General features: G+C 42.5%; 1 protein-coding gene across 1 annotated transcript in view; it reads right to left on the bottom strand.

The window, feature by feature from the left end:
* LOC134360080 (hemicentin-1-like) overlaps positions 1-15,424 on the bottom strand; it is a 425,813-nt gene that overhangs the window by 129,994 nt on the left and 280,395 nt on the right. The window contains exons 56-62 of the mRNA XM_063074161.1: positions 12,593-12,780; positions 11,092-11,188; positions 9,497-9,658; positions 7,520-7,633; positions 6,204-6,406; positions 4,231-4,312; positions 1,206-1,337 (exon numbers count right to left, since the gene is read on the bottom strand). Coding sequence (XP_062930231.1) covers positions 1,206-1,337; positions 4,231-4,312; positions 6,204-6,406; positions 7,520-7,633; positions 9,497-9,658; positions 11,092-11,188; positions 12,593-12,780 — 978 coding nt within the window. The remainder of the gene's footprint in view (positions 1-1,205; positions 1,338-4,230; positions 4,313-6,203; positions 6,407-7,519; positions 7,634-9,496; positions 9,659-11,091; positions 11,189-12,592; positions 12,781-15,424) is intronic.

The following is a 15,424-nucleotide window of genomic DNA, read 5'->3' as shown; positions in this document are numbered from 1 at the left end:
AATAAAGGTATTAATTCTTTTTTGGACTTATTTAAAGAAGGTAGACTGATGTCCTTTGAATAATTAGTTGATAAATATTCTCTTTCATACTCACACTTTTTACAATATCTCCAACTTAGACATTTCTTACAAAAATATTTAAGCAACTTTCCTTACATATTGGATGCTGACCTGTTAGATACTATTATGAGTATGAACCCTTCTAAGAAGGGTTCCATTGGAAGAATTTATAATTTCCTATTACAACAGAATAAGCATCCTTTATTTAAGATCAAACAAGATTGGGAAAAGGAACTCAATTTGACTTTTACAACAGAAGATTGGATGCGAATTATGAAGTTGGTTAACTCTTCTTCGATCTGTGCTAGTCATTCACTGATTCAATTTAAAATTGTACATTGTTACCATTTGACGAAGGAGAGATCGTCTAAAATATTCCCTAATGTTGATTGTTATTGTGATAGATATAAACTGAGACAGCTACACTGACACACATGTTTTGGTCTTGCTCTTTACTGGGACAGTTCTGGAAGTCAGATTTTTCGACAATTTCTAAAGCACTTAAAATTAATTTACAACCTAACAAATTAACTGTGCTTTTCGGAATAATTCCTCAAAATATCCATGGTATCCCTGTGTCTGACCAACATGTTATTGCATTTGTTACATTGATAGCTAGGAGGGCCATTTTGTTGAAGTGGAAGGATACAACGGCTCTCACTTTGTCACAATGGTTCTCTCAAGTGATGCTATGTCTTAGTTTGGAGAAAATTAGAAGTCGAACCTTTGAACCTATGTTTGATTTTGAGAAAAGATGGGGTTCATTTGCTTGTTATTATCATTTGAGTTAATTGATGGATCCTCCATGATCTAATTGTAAATTTTTTTTGGTACTTCCTTTTTTGCTGGTGGTTTGATGTTTATCTTTAGAAGCTTTATGTATGACGCATGGCTCTGGGGTTGAACACCTAATGAAATTTTTCTTTTTCCCCACTTTTCTTGCTTAGTAGGGTTTTTCTTTCCATCACAAAATTTTTTCAATCTTTATATAATGTTCTTTTTTCTTGAGACATTGTAAGTGTTGTTTACTTTGATGTACTCGTGTTTATTTTGGAAAAAAATAATAAAAAGATTTGAAAAGAAAAGAAAGAAAAAGAATATTATTTTAAGTCTTGCTTTCTAACAATGATCTTGCTCAGTCTTACCTACTGAATCCCCATCTTTCTGCCACGTGACGGTGGGTGCTGGAATTCCTGAGGCATGGCATGAAAGTACAAGGGCACTGCCAGCCGTCTGAATAACAACCTCCTGCAGGGGCTCTTCAAATGTTGGCGGGGCTGAAATAAGGGAAAAGAATAAATAATGGCTGAATAAGTGATAACTTGAATACTTTCATGAAAATCAGATGAATAATTTGAATCTTCTTTCCATTTACACATTTCTATCGCAACCTTGACAGCTTGCTACTCTTGTATGTCTTTCCTTTGCTCTTTTTTAAAAATAAACTGTATTAAAATCTGATTCTTTTCAAATTGAATATTTTAAGGTGTTTATACATAAAAGTGAAAGTGTTCGGTTTTGAATGGTGGTCAAGTATGAGGTAAAATTAAAAACACTACAAGTGATGTCATGGTTTCTGTTGTATTGCTAGCCAGGCAGATGCCTATGGAGGAGGAGGGGTGTGAGTGAGCTGGTACTCTGGGGTGGTACGGTGGTGTAGTGGTTAGCACGACGCTTTACAGTACCAGCGACCCGGGTTCAATTCCCGCCGTTGCCTGTAAGCAGCGGTCTTCTCCCCAAGACCAGGTGGGTTTCCTCCAGGTGCTCCGGTTTCCCCCCACAGTCCAAAGACATACCGGTTGGTAGGTTAATTGGTCATTGTAAACTGTCCCGTGGTTAGACTAGGGTTAAATCAGGAGTTATTGGTCAGCACGGCTCAACGGGCCGGAAAGGCCTGTTCCACACTCTATCTCGATAATAAGATCAACCCTGGCCGACTCTCTGCATCTTCAGATGGCATCTGCCCTGGTTTGTAAGGAAAGGGGCCACGCTCGCACTCTTCTGGCAAAAGGAAAATGTACAACAGAAGGTGCTGAATAAGATTGGGAAAAGTGGGCAATTATAACTCATGGCTGACTTCAGATGGGTGAAGGCAGGGCAATGGCTGCACTGTGTTCTAGCACCTGAGTAATCCTACATTTCAATGCAAAGACTGGTTACCTTTCTGTGAGGCACAGGAAGGAAATGGGGACAGAAAAACAGCAGGATAATGTAGATCAGGAAGGGGGTTCTTTAAGTTCAGTGGTGAAACAGAAGACCAGAAATGCTGGAATCTGGAGCAACAGGCAAAAAGCTGGAGGAAGGTAGTGGGTCTGGCAGCATCTGAGAAGGGAAATGGACAGCCGATACTTTGGGCTGTGACCCCGCACAGTCCAGATGAAGGATCTCAACCTGAAACTTTTTCAACCTGAAATGTTGACTTTCATTTCCCTCCGTAGATGCAGCCTGATAGGTTGAATTCCTCTGGACTCTTGTTTTTAAGCTCAATGTCCAGAATCAAGGGCAGTAGCTCAGCGAAATCTGGCAGGGTCTTCCGAGAGGGAAAGAGAACAGTTCCAGATCTGGAGAAGTTTCAATGTGAGAATTGGAAGAACACTCTACTGCAAATAGGCCAGACAATTAAACATGCTGGGAAGCCATCTTCATCCTTTCCGTAAGATGCCATCTGCATCAGCCCAGCTGGAAAGCCCAGATGATATCCCTTCTCAGCCCTAGTTTAAATGCCATTAGGGCATCATGGTGTCTCAACGAAACACATGCAAAATTCTGTAGGAATTCAGCAGTCAGGCAGCATCTATGGAAAGGAATAAAGAGTTGACGTTTCAGATGGAGTCCCTTCATTCTTTTCTATAGGTGCTGCCTGACCTGCTGATCTCCTCTGTCATTTTGTGTGTGTTGCTATGGTACAGATCTCATTAGTCATATTATGTATGTTTTGCTGAAAGAGGTGCGGGTAGGGAAGCCCGAAGTAAATGAACTCAATAACTTTGCAAAGTCAATTGAAAACCTCTTCCAAATTGCTCTAGGTTATCCCGTCTGTCTGGCTAGCGAGGCAGTAAATACTTCCTAGTAATTTGATAATCTAAAACGGCTTGGAAGGGTCACTTAACCCCAATGAGGAAAGAACAGAAAATCCCAGAAATACTCAGCTGACCAGTCCACATCTATGAAGAGCAAGCAAGAGATAACATTTCAGGCTGACGACTTATAAAACAGGGGGCAAAGGAAGAGGGACAGTTTGGTAAAAGGTAGAGAGCAGAGGACATTAAATGGGAAAAATGTCGACAGTGTTAGACAAGGGGTGGGTCAAGAAGAGGTGGAATTACCCAGGGATTATCGGCTGCTTTCGGGCTGAGACTCTTCATTCGGACTGATGGCACGAGTTTCCCATCACTATCCAGCAGTTGTCTCACGATGGAGAAGGCATGAAAGGTTATACGGAGGGAGGAGGAATATTGTACTGAGAAATGAGTGGCAGAGTAGGAATGAATGGCCTACTTCAGTTTTTATTTTTGATGTTACTGGTTTTTATCCATTGTAAAATACGCAAAGTCTAAGCTTGCTGAGACCAGACAGGAGAACATTTTAACAGCTCATACTCTACTCCACTCTTGATTAGTTAGGTTACGGCCTGTTACATCACGAGCAAGTAAAGCAGCAATGAAGATACTCCATCTATCTGTGTAGAATGATTCTTCATCACTGTTTCCGTAACAATTTTGTTTTACTAGTCAGGGTTGTTAGCCCTGAGCTGAACCCCTGAACCTGGAGGACCAGTGGATCACTCTTAGTCTGGCCCTTACCCTTTGACCTGTTTGGTATGGGTGACCCTACCAAGAGGCAAAGCACAAGGCCCTGACTCCGGCCAACATACTCTCTGGATCATTGACGCACGCAGGCCTCCAAACCATGACAAGGTTGTGGTCCTCTTGTTGGTTAGCAGGGCAAGTGTGGCAACAACCCAATCTCCTAAGAGACAGAAGCAACAACAACAAATTTGGTCTATTCTCTTATCCTCTTAAGTGCTTAATCCACCTTGTTGTGATCCTACTCATTGCGTTCAGTCTCCTGAAGTAAAGAGGCAACCACCCAAAATCTTAATTAAAAATACTTAGGTACAATACACTGAGCAATCAGTTGTTTGACAGTCAGCGTGCTGCCTGTCCTTACAGTGCACATTCAGCTTGAAGCTCCTTTTCATATGTCCGGCCAAGTTGGTGACTTTACACGTGTATTGTCCAGAATCGGCAACCTAAAACCAGAAAGAGTTAGCGGAAGGTTGTAAGTGTGTGGCTGTTGTATATGGTCCTATAAAAGAGCAAGATGAACATTCAGTCACAGTCCTAACAGAAGGATTCAGAAATCTGAAACATACAAACAGAATCACAACCCACTTTGTACTCAGTCTTCCAAAATTCATTCCAAGAAAGGGGGATGCTCAGGCATGTGATGTGCTGGCCTTCGTTAGTCGGGTGCCTGAGTCCAAGAACCACAAGGTAATGTTGGAGCTCTATGAGACTCCAGTTAGAGTATTGTGCTCAGTTCTGGTTGCCTCATTATCGGAAGGATGTGAAAGCTTCAGAGAGGGTACAGAGAAGATTTACCAGGATGCTGTCTGGATCTGAGAAGGAAGTCTTATGCAGAAATTTTGAGTGAGCTAGGAGTCTTGTGTCTTTGGAGTGAAGGAGGACGAGAGGTGACTTGCTAGAGGTGTATAAAATTGTGAGAAGCATAGACAGAGTGGTCGGCCAGCACCTTTTTCCCAGGACCAATACCGGAGGACATATGTTTAGAGTGAGCGGAGGAAAGTTGAGGAAGATGCCAAAGGTACAAACTTTTTATAAGTAAATTAAAGGCATCTGTTAGTCTTGCGAGACCATGGATCTGCGCCTGGAAAGTCTTCACTCTCCAGGGCGCAGGCCTGGTCAAGGTTGTATGGAAGACAAGCAGTTGCCCGTGCTGCAAGTCTCCTCTCTCCATGACACCGATGTTGTCCAAGGGAAGGGCATTAGGACCCATACAGCTTGGCACCAGTGTCGTCGCAGAGCAATGGGTGATTAAGTGCCTTGCTCAAGGACACAACATGTTGCCTCGGCTGGTGCTCGAACTCACGACCTTCAGGTCGCTAGTCCAATGCCTTAACCACTTGGCCACATGCCCACAAACCTTTTATACAGAGTTCCAGGGATGGTGGTAGAGTCTGATATAATAGGGACATTAAAAAAACTCTTACATAGGCACATGGATGTAGAAAAATAGAGGGTTGTATAGGAGGGAAGGGTTAGATTAATCTTGAAGTAGATTTATATTGGTTGGTACAATAATGTTGGTCAAAGGGCTTGTATTGTGCTGTATAGTTAACTCTATGTTCAATGTTCTTAAATGGTGGAATGTTGGAGGTCAGAAAAGTGTCAGTGACCAGCTCATTCCTGTATTCTGCCTGGCAATTTAAGAGAGCCTCTCCAAACTTCAGAGCAGCTTTCAACGCATGGACTTTTTCTTCAAAGAGTTATGACTTGTTGAAGATGGGAAGAGATGCAGTGTTGTAGAGAAAGCAGACACCATGGACTTCTGGAAGTTATGTTACAATGCGGTAAATGTGGGAAATCAAACTGGGAATCAAAAAGTGGACAGCAAAAAGAAATGCTAATATTGTCTCTGCAACCATTATGGACTTGTGCTTGCAAAGTTATATCTAGTCACGACAATGTTAACCAAAGTATCAAGGGTCAAGGATCAACCTTCTTTGATATATTTAAATTACATTTATTAGGAATTTGCTTAGATTCAGATTCATTTATCACATGCACATCGAAACATACAATGAAATGTGTTATTTGCATTAACAACCAACACACTCAAGGATGTACTGGGGCCAGCCCACAAGGGCTGTCGACTGTTCCTGCGTCATGGTGTGTTGTGCAGGACATGCATGACATGCAACAAGAAACAGCATGTCAATCAAAATGATCAGGTGGGAGGTGACATTGCCTGTCATCTTCACATACGATAATACAAACTTTGTTTTAGACTTAATATGGAAACAGGCCGTTCGGCCACTGGGCCAGTGCTGACCATTGTGCATCCTCCTATGTGAACAGCAGTTAGTTGTAAAAGTCTGAAATACCGAACACGGAAATTACCTGAACATCCTCAATTTGGAGTACTTGCCCCTCAGAGAGGATGCGGGCACCATTTCCCAGGGGCAGCTGGTGGTCATTTTTATACCACAGGACTGTAGGAACTGGAACAGCATCTGACTCACATCGGAGGGTGACCGTCTCCCCAACACGTACTGTGATGGCTTCTGAGTAACGATCACCATTGTGTTTAATGGTGGGCGGGGCTTTAAAGGAAATGTTTAAAAGAGGTTGACTAAAACTTAAAAGAACGCTCTCTGCTAATATAAATAGATGCATCCAAAAATTGCTGTTAGGTCCTCTGGGAGATCTAATCTTCCCTCTTCTTTACCCACAAGATTAAGTGATTAAGTGTAAATAGATAAGCTGTGTGTGTAATACTATATATATACAGACACACACACATGCACGCACACACAATGGATTCTGGTTAATTGGGCCATTGGTTAATCAGGGCAGCCACTTATTTGGGACAACTCTTAAAAGTTGGGATTCCCTTCATTTATTTGGACAGTACACTGCTCAGGGCAGGAGACAGTTTCAGAACAGGTTCTAACGAGAGTCAGTTGTGTGCACATACATGGCCATTAGACACTAGATGTGCTCAGAGTGAATGGGTTTTAAATGGAATCAGTTTCATGTGTTTATGGTCAACAAGCAGTGATTTTTGTCACTGGTAGTTGGCGAGAAATAAGCAGTAAGACAATTTAGAACTGTTTTGTTCACTGCAGTTTCAAGCATTCAGGCTTGGAGATGCCAGAAACAGCCGGGAGTGACAATGTAACAATTTTACTATTTAAACCAATCAAGAACTACAAAGAATTTGAAGGTATCAACAATCATCTTGAATGTTACTATGAAACTAAAGATTTGGAGGATGCAGTCATTGATAGAATGCATGAAGGCAGTCCATTATCTACAGTAGGTTTCTGCGCTGATTTTGTTCATTGCATACACTGAGTGAATTCCTCCATTGATAATTATTTGGAACTAATACACAGTTTTATAGTATTGCAGTATATTATTTGTTCTGTATTTCATTTAAATACATAATTTGTTGCTCAGTTTGTGATTTTTTATATCTTGTTAACTAATTGGGGCCGCCACTTAATTGGGCCAAAATGTACAGCTCCCTGTGTGTCCCGATTAACTGGAATCTACTGAAGATACAAATAAACAGTTTATTATACTATATAGTATCTGTACTTTATATAAACTATATCATTTGTAGTAGTTTTATCAGAAAAATGTAGTTTGTTGCTATATTCTTCTGAATCATCTATTCCTCATATCCCATAGTCATGGGTGCAGAGACCTACTATTTACATGGAGGTGGATATGTTTCTCATCACTGCCTGCGGCATTGGCAGCAACGCAGGTGTATTTGCCACCATGTTCAGTCTTTGCTCTGGGAATCTGAAGGACGTGGCCGCCTGGAATTGAAGTGAGAAAAAAATATCAGAGACTGTAGCACAGTTGTCTAAAGAAACAACGAAAACGAATGTGAAGCAACCTGATCTGTTAAGGTGTGGAAATCGAACTTTGCTCCTTGTATTAATCAAGAGCTCTTTGTGATTGAGACTTAGATTTTCCTCTTACATATTCAGCAATCCTTGTGAATTCCTGAAGCCAATGCAATCTGCTCCCACTTACTTGTTTTCAAAAACTATGTTGAAATAAGTCAAACAACAGGAATTCTGCAGATGCTGGAAATTCAAGCAACATACATCAAAGTTGCTGGTGAACGCAGCAGGCCAAGCAGCATCTATAGGAAGAGGCGCAGTCGACGTTTCAGGCGAGGACCTGACGAAAGGTCTCGGCCTGAAACGTCGACTGCACCTCTTCCTAGAGATGCTGCCTGGCCTGCTGCATTCACCAGCAACTTTGATGTGTGTTGCTTGAATTTCCAGCATCTGCAGAATTCCTGTTGTTTGCGATATCTATGAGCCAGTCCTCATTAGAGGATCAGAGGTGGAAGAGGGTCAGCAACTTTAAATTCCTCGGTGTTATCATTTCAGAGGATCTGTCCTGGGTCCAGCATGGAAGAAAGCATGGCATTAGAAGTTTGCAAAGATTCAGCATGGCACCTAAAACTTTGACAAATTTCCACAAATGTGTGGTGGAGAGTATATTGACTGGTTGCATCATGGTCTGGTATAGAAACACCAATGCCCTTGAATAGAAACTCCTACAAAAAGTAGTGGATAGGGCCAAGTCCATCACGGGCAAAGCCCTTCCCACCATTGAGCACATCTACATACATGAAGTGTTGTCGCAGGAAAGCAGCATCCATTATCAAGAACCCTTCCACCCAGTTCATGCTCTCTTCTCACTGCTGCCATCAGGAAGGTGGTCCGGGAGCCTCAGGACTCACACCACCAGCTTCAGGAACAGTTAATACCCCTCAACCATCAGGCTCTTGAACCAGTGGGGATAACTTCACTCACCCCAACACTGGACTGTTCCTACAACCAATGGACTCACTCTCAAGGACTCCTCATCTCATGCTCTTGATATTTATTGTTCATTATTATTATTATATTTGCACAGTTTTTTTAATCTTTTGCACATTGCTTGTTTGTCCATCAAGTTGGGTGTGAACTTTCACTGATTCTAATGTATTTCTTGGATATACTGTGTATGCCGACAAGAAAAAGAATCTTAGGGTTGCATACAGTGACATATATGTACTTTGTCAATAAATTCACTTTGAACTTTGATCTGTACATCTTCCTGGGAAGCCCACCAAGGGTCACTTGGAACCTGGGATCTCCCGAGCTGCACAGTGACAGACGTTGGATTGATCCCTGGTCCCTCAGTACAAGTGAATATGACACTCCTCTAGTCTCTGTGTTCCAGCTCACACTGAGTAAGGTTTAGATTTCAGCTAGGTTCAGGTCAAGCTGAAAAAAAAAGGGGAATAATGTACAATCTTGAGATTGACTCCACATACCCAAAACGAACAAAGTGTCAACTTGATACACTGGAATAATGCAAGACTGCGTTCTCAATAGCAAATAAAATAATTAAATTACATCTACAAATGTTTACATATCGGAAAAGATGATCAAATCAATGATCTATAACTGGTTTGATTTATTTGCGTGTAATAAAGAGATGTAGCCATATTGCTGGCTAATTCTCTTTACTGCTCCTGTGAGGAGCTCTTAACAGTGACAAGATTATTAGGGAATGCTGGACTATGGACAGCACTTTGCAAAATGATACCACTTGAGAGATCAAAGGCTGTTCCTTTTCAACCATGTTCACTCTGACTTTTCTTGTCAACGTCTCACCTGGGAGAAAGATGATGTCACTGCTGACATGCAGCTGGAGCCCGTTTTTGTACCATGAGACGTCTGCCGCAGGAACTCCTCGGGATTCACACGTTAACCAAATGGGATTGTTCACCACAACATTTATGTTCTCTGGGTTGGGGCCAAGTACTCTTGGAGGCACTGCTCAAAGAAAGAACATGAATCAAGGCTGACTAATGTTAGTCCCTGTGCCAGCGCCGGACTCCACATTCCAAGAAATTAACATGATTAGAACCTCCATCATTTCTGAAGCAATTTTCTTTTTTAAAACTGTAAACACTGACCCACAGAAAATAGGTATTAAATTTATTCACTGTTATTAACATTGTGATTTTATCTCACCAATGTGGATAAAGAGTTGATGAGTTACTGGAAAATATTTTATGGAAAGAGATGGTGAATTAAGTCTTGATCTCGGCCTAGGAAAGATACACAAAATTCAGAGGATATACCACCAGCTTGGTATTAATAAAATCAATGCAGTCAGGAAGGGAACAAGATTCTGTAAAGCAGAGATGTGAAAAATATTACCTATCAGACTAAAAGCTTTTCACAAATACTGTATATTTCTGGGCCTACTGTATTGCAATGGGAAAACCCAATTCCCCAAAATGATGTATTTAATTTAATACTACAGTGTTAAATACACTTCTGAAACTTCTCTAATTTAGCTTTGTGTTGAGGTTCTCCCCTGTGCCTTTGAAAAAATAATTTGTGATGGTTTTCTATATTAAAATCACAGCTTTATGTCAATTTAGTTATAGTCATACTTTATTGATCCCGGGGGAAATTGGTTTTCGTTACAGTTGCACCATAAATAATAAATAGTAATAGAACCATAAATAGTTAAATAGTAATATGTAAATTATGCCAGTAAATTATGAAATAAGTCCAGGACCAGCCTATCGGCTCAGGGTGTCTGACCCTCCAAGGGAGGAGCTGTAAAGTTTGATGGCCACAGGCAGGAATGACTTCCTATGACACTCTGTGCTGCATCTCGGTGGAATGAGTCTCTGGCTGAATGTACTCCTGTGCCCAACCAGTACATTATGTAGTGGATGGGAGACATTGACCAAGATGGCATGCAACTTAGACAGCATCCTCTTTTCAGACACCACTGTCAGAGAGTCCAGTTCCATCCCCACAATATCACTGGCCTTACGGATGAGTTTGTTGATTCTGTTGGTGTCTGCTACCCTCAGCCTGCTGCCCCAGCACACAACAGCAAACATGATAGCACTGGCCACCACAGACTCGTAGAACATCCTCAGCATCGTCCGGCAGATGTTAAAGGACCTCAGTCTCCTCAGGAAATAGAGACGGCTCTGACCCTTCTTGTAGACAGCCTCAGTGTTCTTTGACCAGTCCAGTTTATTGTCAATTCGTATCCCCAGGTATTTGTAATCCTCCACCATGTCCACACTGACCCCCTGGATGGAAACAGGGGTCCTGATGTTGATAGAATGACCACCCCCCAACTACCCCCACCCCACCCCCCAACCACCACCACTACAATGCCACTGAAGACTCAATTTGTGAGATCAGGCTCTCAGGAGCTTGAAGAGATCACTTACCTTGAACACGGAGGCTGGAAAGCCTCTCTGTGGTTCCAGCTGGGTTTTCAGCAACGCACAGATAACCACCTGCGTCAGATAACTGCACGGACTCAATCTGCAGCAGAAACATTAAGAAACGTATCAATTAACCCCCATCAGAAGACAACTCAGCCAGAGAACGGAATGGAGCTTCCTCCAGAACTAGGAAGTCACTGACTGGACTTGATTCCAACTGACTGAGTATATTCACTGAAAGAGCATACAAAGTCAGGAGTGGTCTGTCCAGCCCTTCTAAATTGCTCTGCCATTCAGCAAGACCTCTGAAAATCCAGCGCCAAGGATCCACTTTCCTGCTCAATCCACACCAATTCCTCAGTGTTCAAAAACTTATCAGATTTATTCATAGGCAGAAAAGCCAGCCCTCTGGAGCAGAGAATCTCAAAGGTTTACAGCGTTGAGTGTAAAACACTTCTTGCCGGCTCAGTTGTGAACAGCGAACAGTTAATCTGAGGGCATGGTCATGGTGTCATAGAGTTGTCCAGTAGCGAAACAGACCATTCAGCCTGTTGCATCCTAGCCACTGAAGCACTGTCTACACTAGCCCCATTTTCCAGAGTTTGGCCCATATCCCCAACAGGGGATCCCAACCTGGAGTTCACGGACCCCTTGCTTAATGGTATTGGTCAATGGCATAAAAAAAATGGTTGGGAACCCCTGCTCAAAATCTTTTCCTATTTATCTTTCCATCAATGTATCATAACCTGTCCACACACCCATCTAAATGCTTTTCTGAATATTGTAATTGAATCTGCCTCTACCACTTCCCCTGGCTCTTTATTCCATATACACACACCACCCTCTGTGTGAAAAATTTGCCCCTCATATCCCTTTCAAGTATTTCTCTCCTCACCTAAAAACTCATGTCCTCAGGTTTTTGCATCTCTCCCCTTGGAAAAAGACTGTAACTCTATCCGTATTCCTCAAAATTTTATAAAGCTCTATAAGGTCATCTCTCAGATGTTTCCACTCCATTGAGAACAATCCCAGCCAATCCAATCTCTCCTTGAACTAACACCCTTCATTCCAGGTGACATCTTGGTAAGTCTCTTCTGCACTCTTTCTAACACTACCATGTCCTTCCTATAGGGTGATGAGAAGAAATGTGCACAGTATTCCATGCGCTATTTATTGTACAGCTGAGAAAATGATATCCCAACTTTATAGTCAAAGCTTCTGCCAATAAAGGCAAGCAAGCCAAATGCCTTCTTCATTATCCCATCCATATATGTTACCACTTTCAGCCCAACATCTCTCTGTACATCAGCACTGCAATTTGCTGTTAATATCTTGCCAGTATTTGATGACCCAAAACCCCACTTTTGTATGTCCATGGTGCTAGGTTCGTCACTTTGAGCAAACTGACCCTCAGCAACTATCCAGTCTTTCTTTGGACCTTGTTCTCCTCAGTATAGTGATTCCTCAAAGCAATTAGTTATTCATCTGGTCTGAGAGGTCTCACCTGGAGAATCTTGCCACCATCCAGGAGCTGACGCCTGTTATCTGCAGTAATGGGCTGGCCATCTCTGAGCCAGGAAATGGAAGGTTCTGGATTCCCACTTGCCTCACAATGCAGTTGAGTTGTTTCATTTAGAATCAGTGCAAGTTCCTCTCCAAACTCCTCTCCTTCGGCACGAATGACCGGAGGGACTTGTGAAGGGAATTAAGAATGTGTGAGAAGAGCTGGTTCTGATTTGCAAAGTACACAGATCACAAATAAGAACGTTTAAGGGTGAATGAGACTCACTACATGAAAATGAAGGGATGCGGGGAGAAGGCAGGAGATTGGGGCTGAGAGAGAAATGGATCGGCCCTGATGAAATGGTGGAGCAGACTCAATGGGCCAAATGGCCTAATTCTGCTCCTATGTCTTATGATCTTATGGTCCAGGATAAATGACAGGGTGCCGCGGTGGCGTAGCGGTTAGCGCAATGTTATTACAGCGCGGGGCGTTGGGGAGTTCAGAGTTTAATTCCAGTGCTGTCTGTCAGGAGTTTGTACGTTCACCCCGTGAAAGCATGGGTTTTCTCTGGGTGCTCTGGCTTCCTCCCACAGTCCAAAGACAAACTGGTTAGTAGGATAATTGGTCATTGTAAACTGTCCTGTGATTAGGCTGGTGTTAAACTGGAGGTTGCTGGACAGTGCGGCTTGTTAGGTCGGGGGGGCCTGTTCTGCGCTGTGTCTCTAAATCAATAAAATAAATAAATACAGTAAATCTTTGATAATCTACCACCTTGGAGTTTTGGTGCAGGGCTGAAAGACGGGGGGTGTAAGGAGGAGGCATCTTCACCAACCAATGTCCGTTCAAGAGATCCCCCCCCCACCGGTTCTAGACCCCTTCTACCAGGAATGCCGAGTAGCAGGAAAAGTGGGGCCTTTGAACCCTGAACCACCTGCAGAATTCCTCTGTGTTGGCCATCCAATCCTCATCTCCCATTTAGGCCAGATTTTCCATTCTGGAATTAGTGCTTGAATGCTATATACGGATGTGTTTTTAGTGACTCCCACCAAGTTTAGAGCAGGCAAATAATTAACTATACACAGAAATATGAGGAAAAACAAAACTTCCAAGCACTCTAGGAATATGATTACAGTCACTTGGTTGGTAAGCACAAGAGATTCTGCAGATGCTGGAAATCTTGAGCAACACAAATAAAGTGCTGGAGGAGATCCTAGTTAATTCTTTCACCACACTAGTGTTTGTCTCTGGATTGATTTTAGCATGTGTGTGTGTGTATAGTATGTGTGCTTTTGCGTGTGTATGTGTGTACACGGGTGTACATGTGTGTGCACATGTCCGTGTGCCAATATTAAATGACTTACACAACAAATTCAGACAAAAAGAACCCCAAGTGCATTAAGCAGAACGAATGTCTGAAGGAAGCTGAAACGTCAGCTTGGGAAGGAGATCAAAATCTGACTCTGAAGAAGTTTCTAGAAGCATTAAGGAATGAGCTGCTTCTTGGAACTTAATCTGAAAATGGACCAATAGCAGAGGGGCCTACCGGAGAGGAAATTGTGCTGATGAAAGGTCAGTGTCACATTATCACTATTTCTCCCTTCAAAGAAGCTGCTTGACTATTCAGTATTTCCAGAATTTTCTATTTTATTTTGGATTTTCAATATCTTCAGTATTTTGCTTTTCATGTTTGTAGGAGGTGAGGGAAGAAATGCAGTTTGCTTCTTTGGGTTGTTGCTAAACTTCACACAACTAACTAATTATTTCTGAAGTGCAGCCACTACTGTGCACAACACAAGTCACACACAGCCTCAGTCCAACAACGTCCAATCAAAGCAAAAAGTGAATGGTTTGTATTCGTACATGGAGTATTGTGAGCAGTTTTGGCCCCACATCTAAGGAAGGATGTGTTGGCATTGGAGAAGGTCCAGGGAAGTTTTATGACAATTATGCCAGGAATGAAAGGGTTAATGCCTGAGAAGCATTTGATGGCTGTGGGCCTGTACTCACAGGAATTTAGAAGAATGAGGGGGTATCTCATTGAAACATATCGAATATTGAAAAACTTGGGAACAGTGAATGTGGAGAGGATGTTTTCTATGGTGGCAGAACCCAGCACCAGAGGGCACAGGCTCAGAATAGAAGGTTGTCGCTTTGGAACAGGGATGAGGAAGAAGTTCTTTAGGCAGAGGGTGGTGAATCTGTGGAATTCATTGTCACAGACGGCTGTGGAGGATAATTCATGGGTTATATTTAAAGCAAAGGTTGACAGGTTCTTGATTAATAGGAGAATTAAGGGATATAGGGAGAAGGGAGGAGAATGGGATTGTGAGAGAAAATGTATCAGCCATGATCAAATGGCAGATCAGACTTGATGGGCCAAGTGGTCTACATCTGTTCTTATGTCCTACATCAGTGATGAAATCAACCATGCCTCAGACACTGGAGGATTCTGTCATTGTCTCCTTCAGTTTCATGGAATCACTTGTAGCTGAAACATCAGGCAGAGGGAGCCACCACTGTTCGCCCAAAGTGCAGCTGCCCTGGGTCACCTGTGGTCTGTGGCACTGAATATTCAATGCACCTCACCGCCAAAACTCAATCATTTCATTCTGGAGAGTCAGTGCTCTGAAAAGAACCACCAACACAGCACGGGTCTACAGAAAGAGAAACCGAGTTAACGAAGAAGTCACTTCCAATGAAGGGGGACCAGCTCGGTGCTTTCTGTATTTCCCACTGTTATTTCTGATGTCCAGCGCCTGCAACTTTTCTGACCACCGCTTGGTGCTGTGGGAATTTAGTACAACTGATCAAGAGCAAATTGACAGCTGACCA

Source organism: Mobula hypostoma, chromosome 21, assembly GCF_963921235.1.
Source record: "Mobula hypostoma chromosome 21, sMobHyp1.1, whole genome shotgun sequence".
Taxonomy (NCBI): Eukaryota; Metazoa; Chordata; class Chondrichthyes; order Myliobatiformes; family Myliobatidae; genus Mobula; species Mobula hypostoma.
The sequence above is the reverse complement of the archived record's forward strand: the minus strand, read 5'-3'. Positions and strand labels throughout refer to the sequence as shown.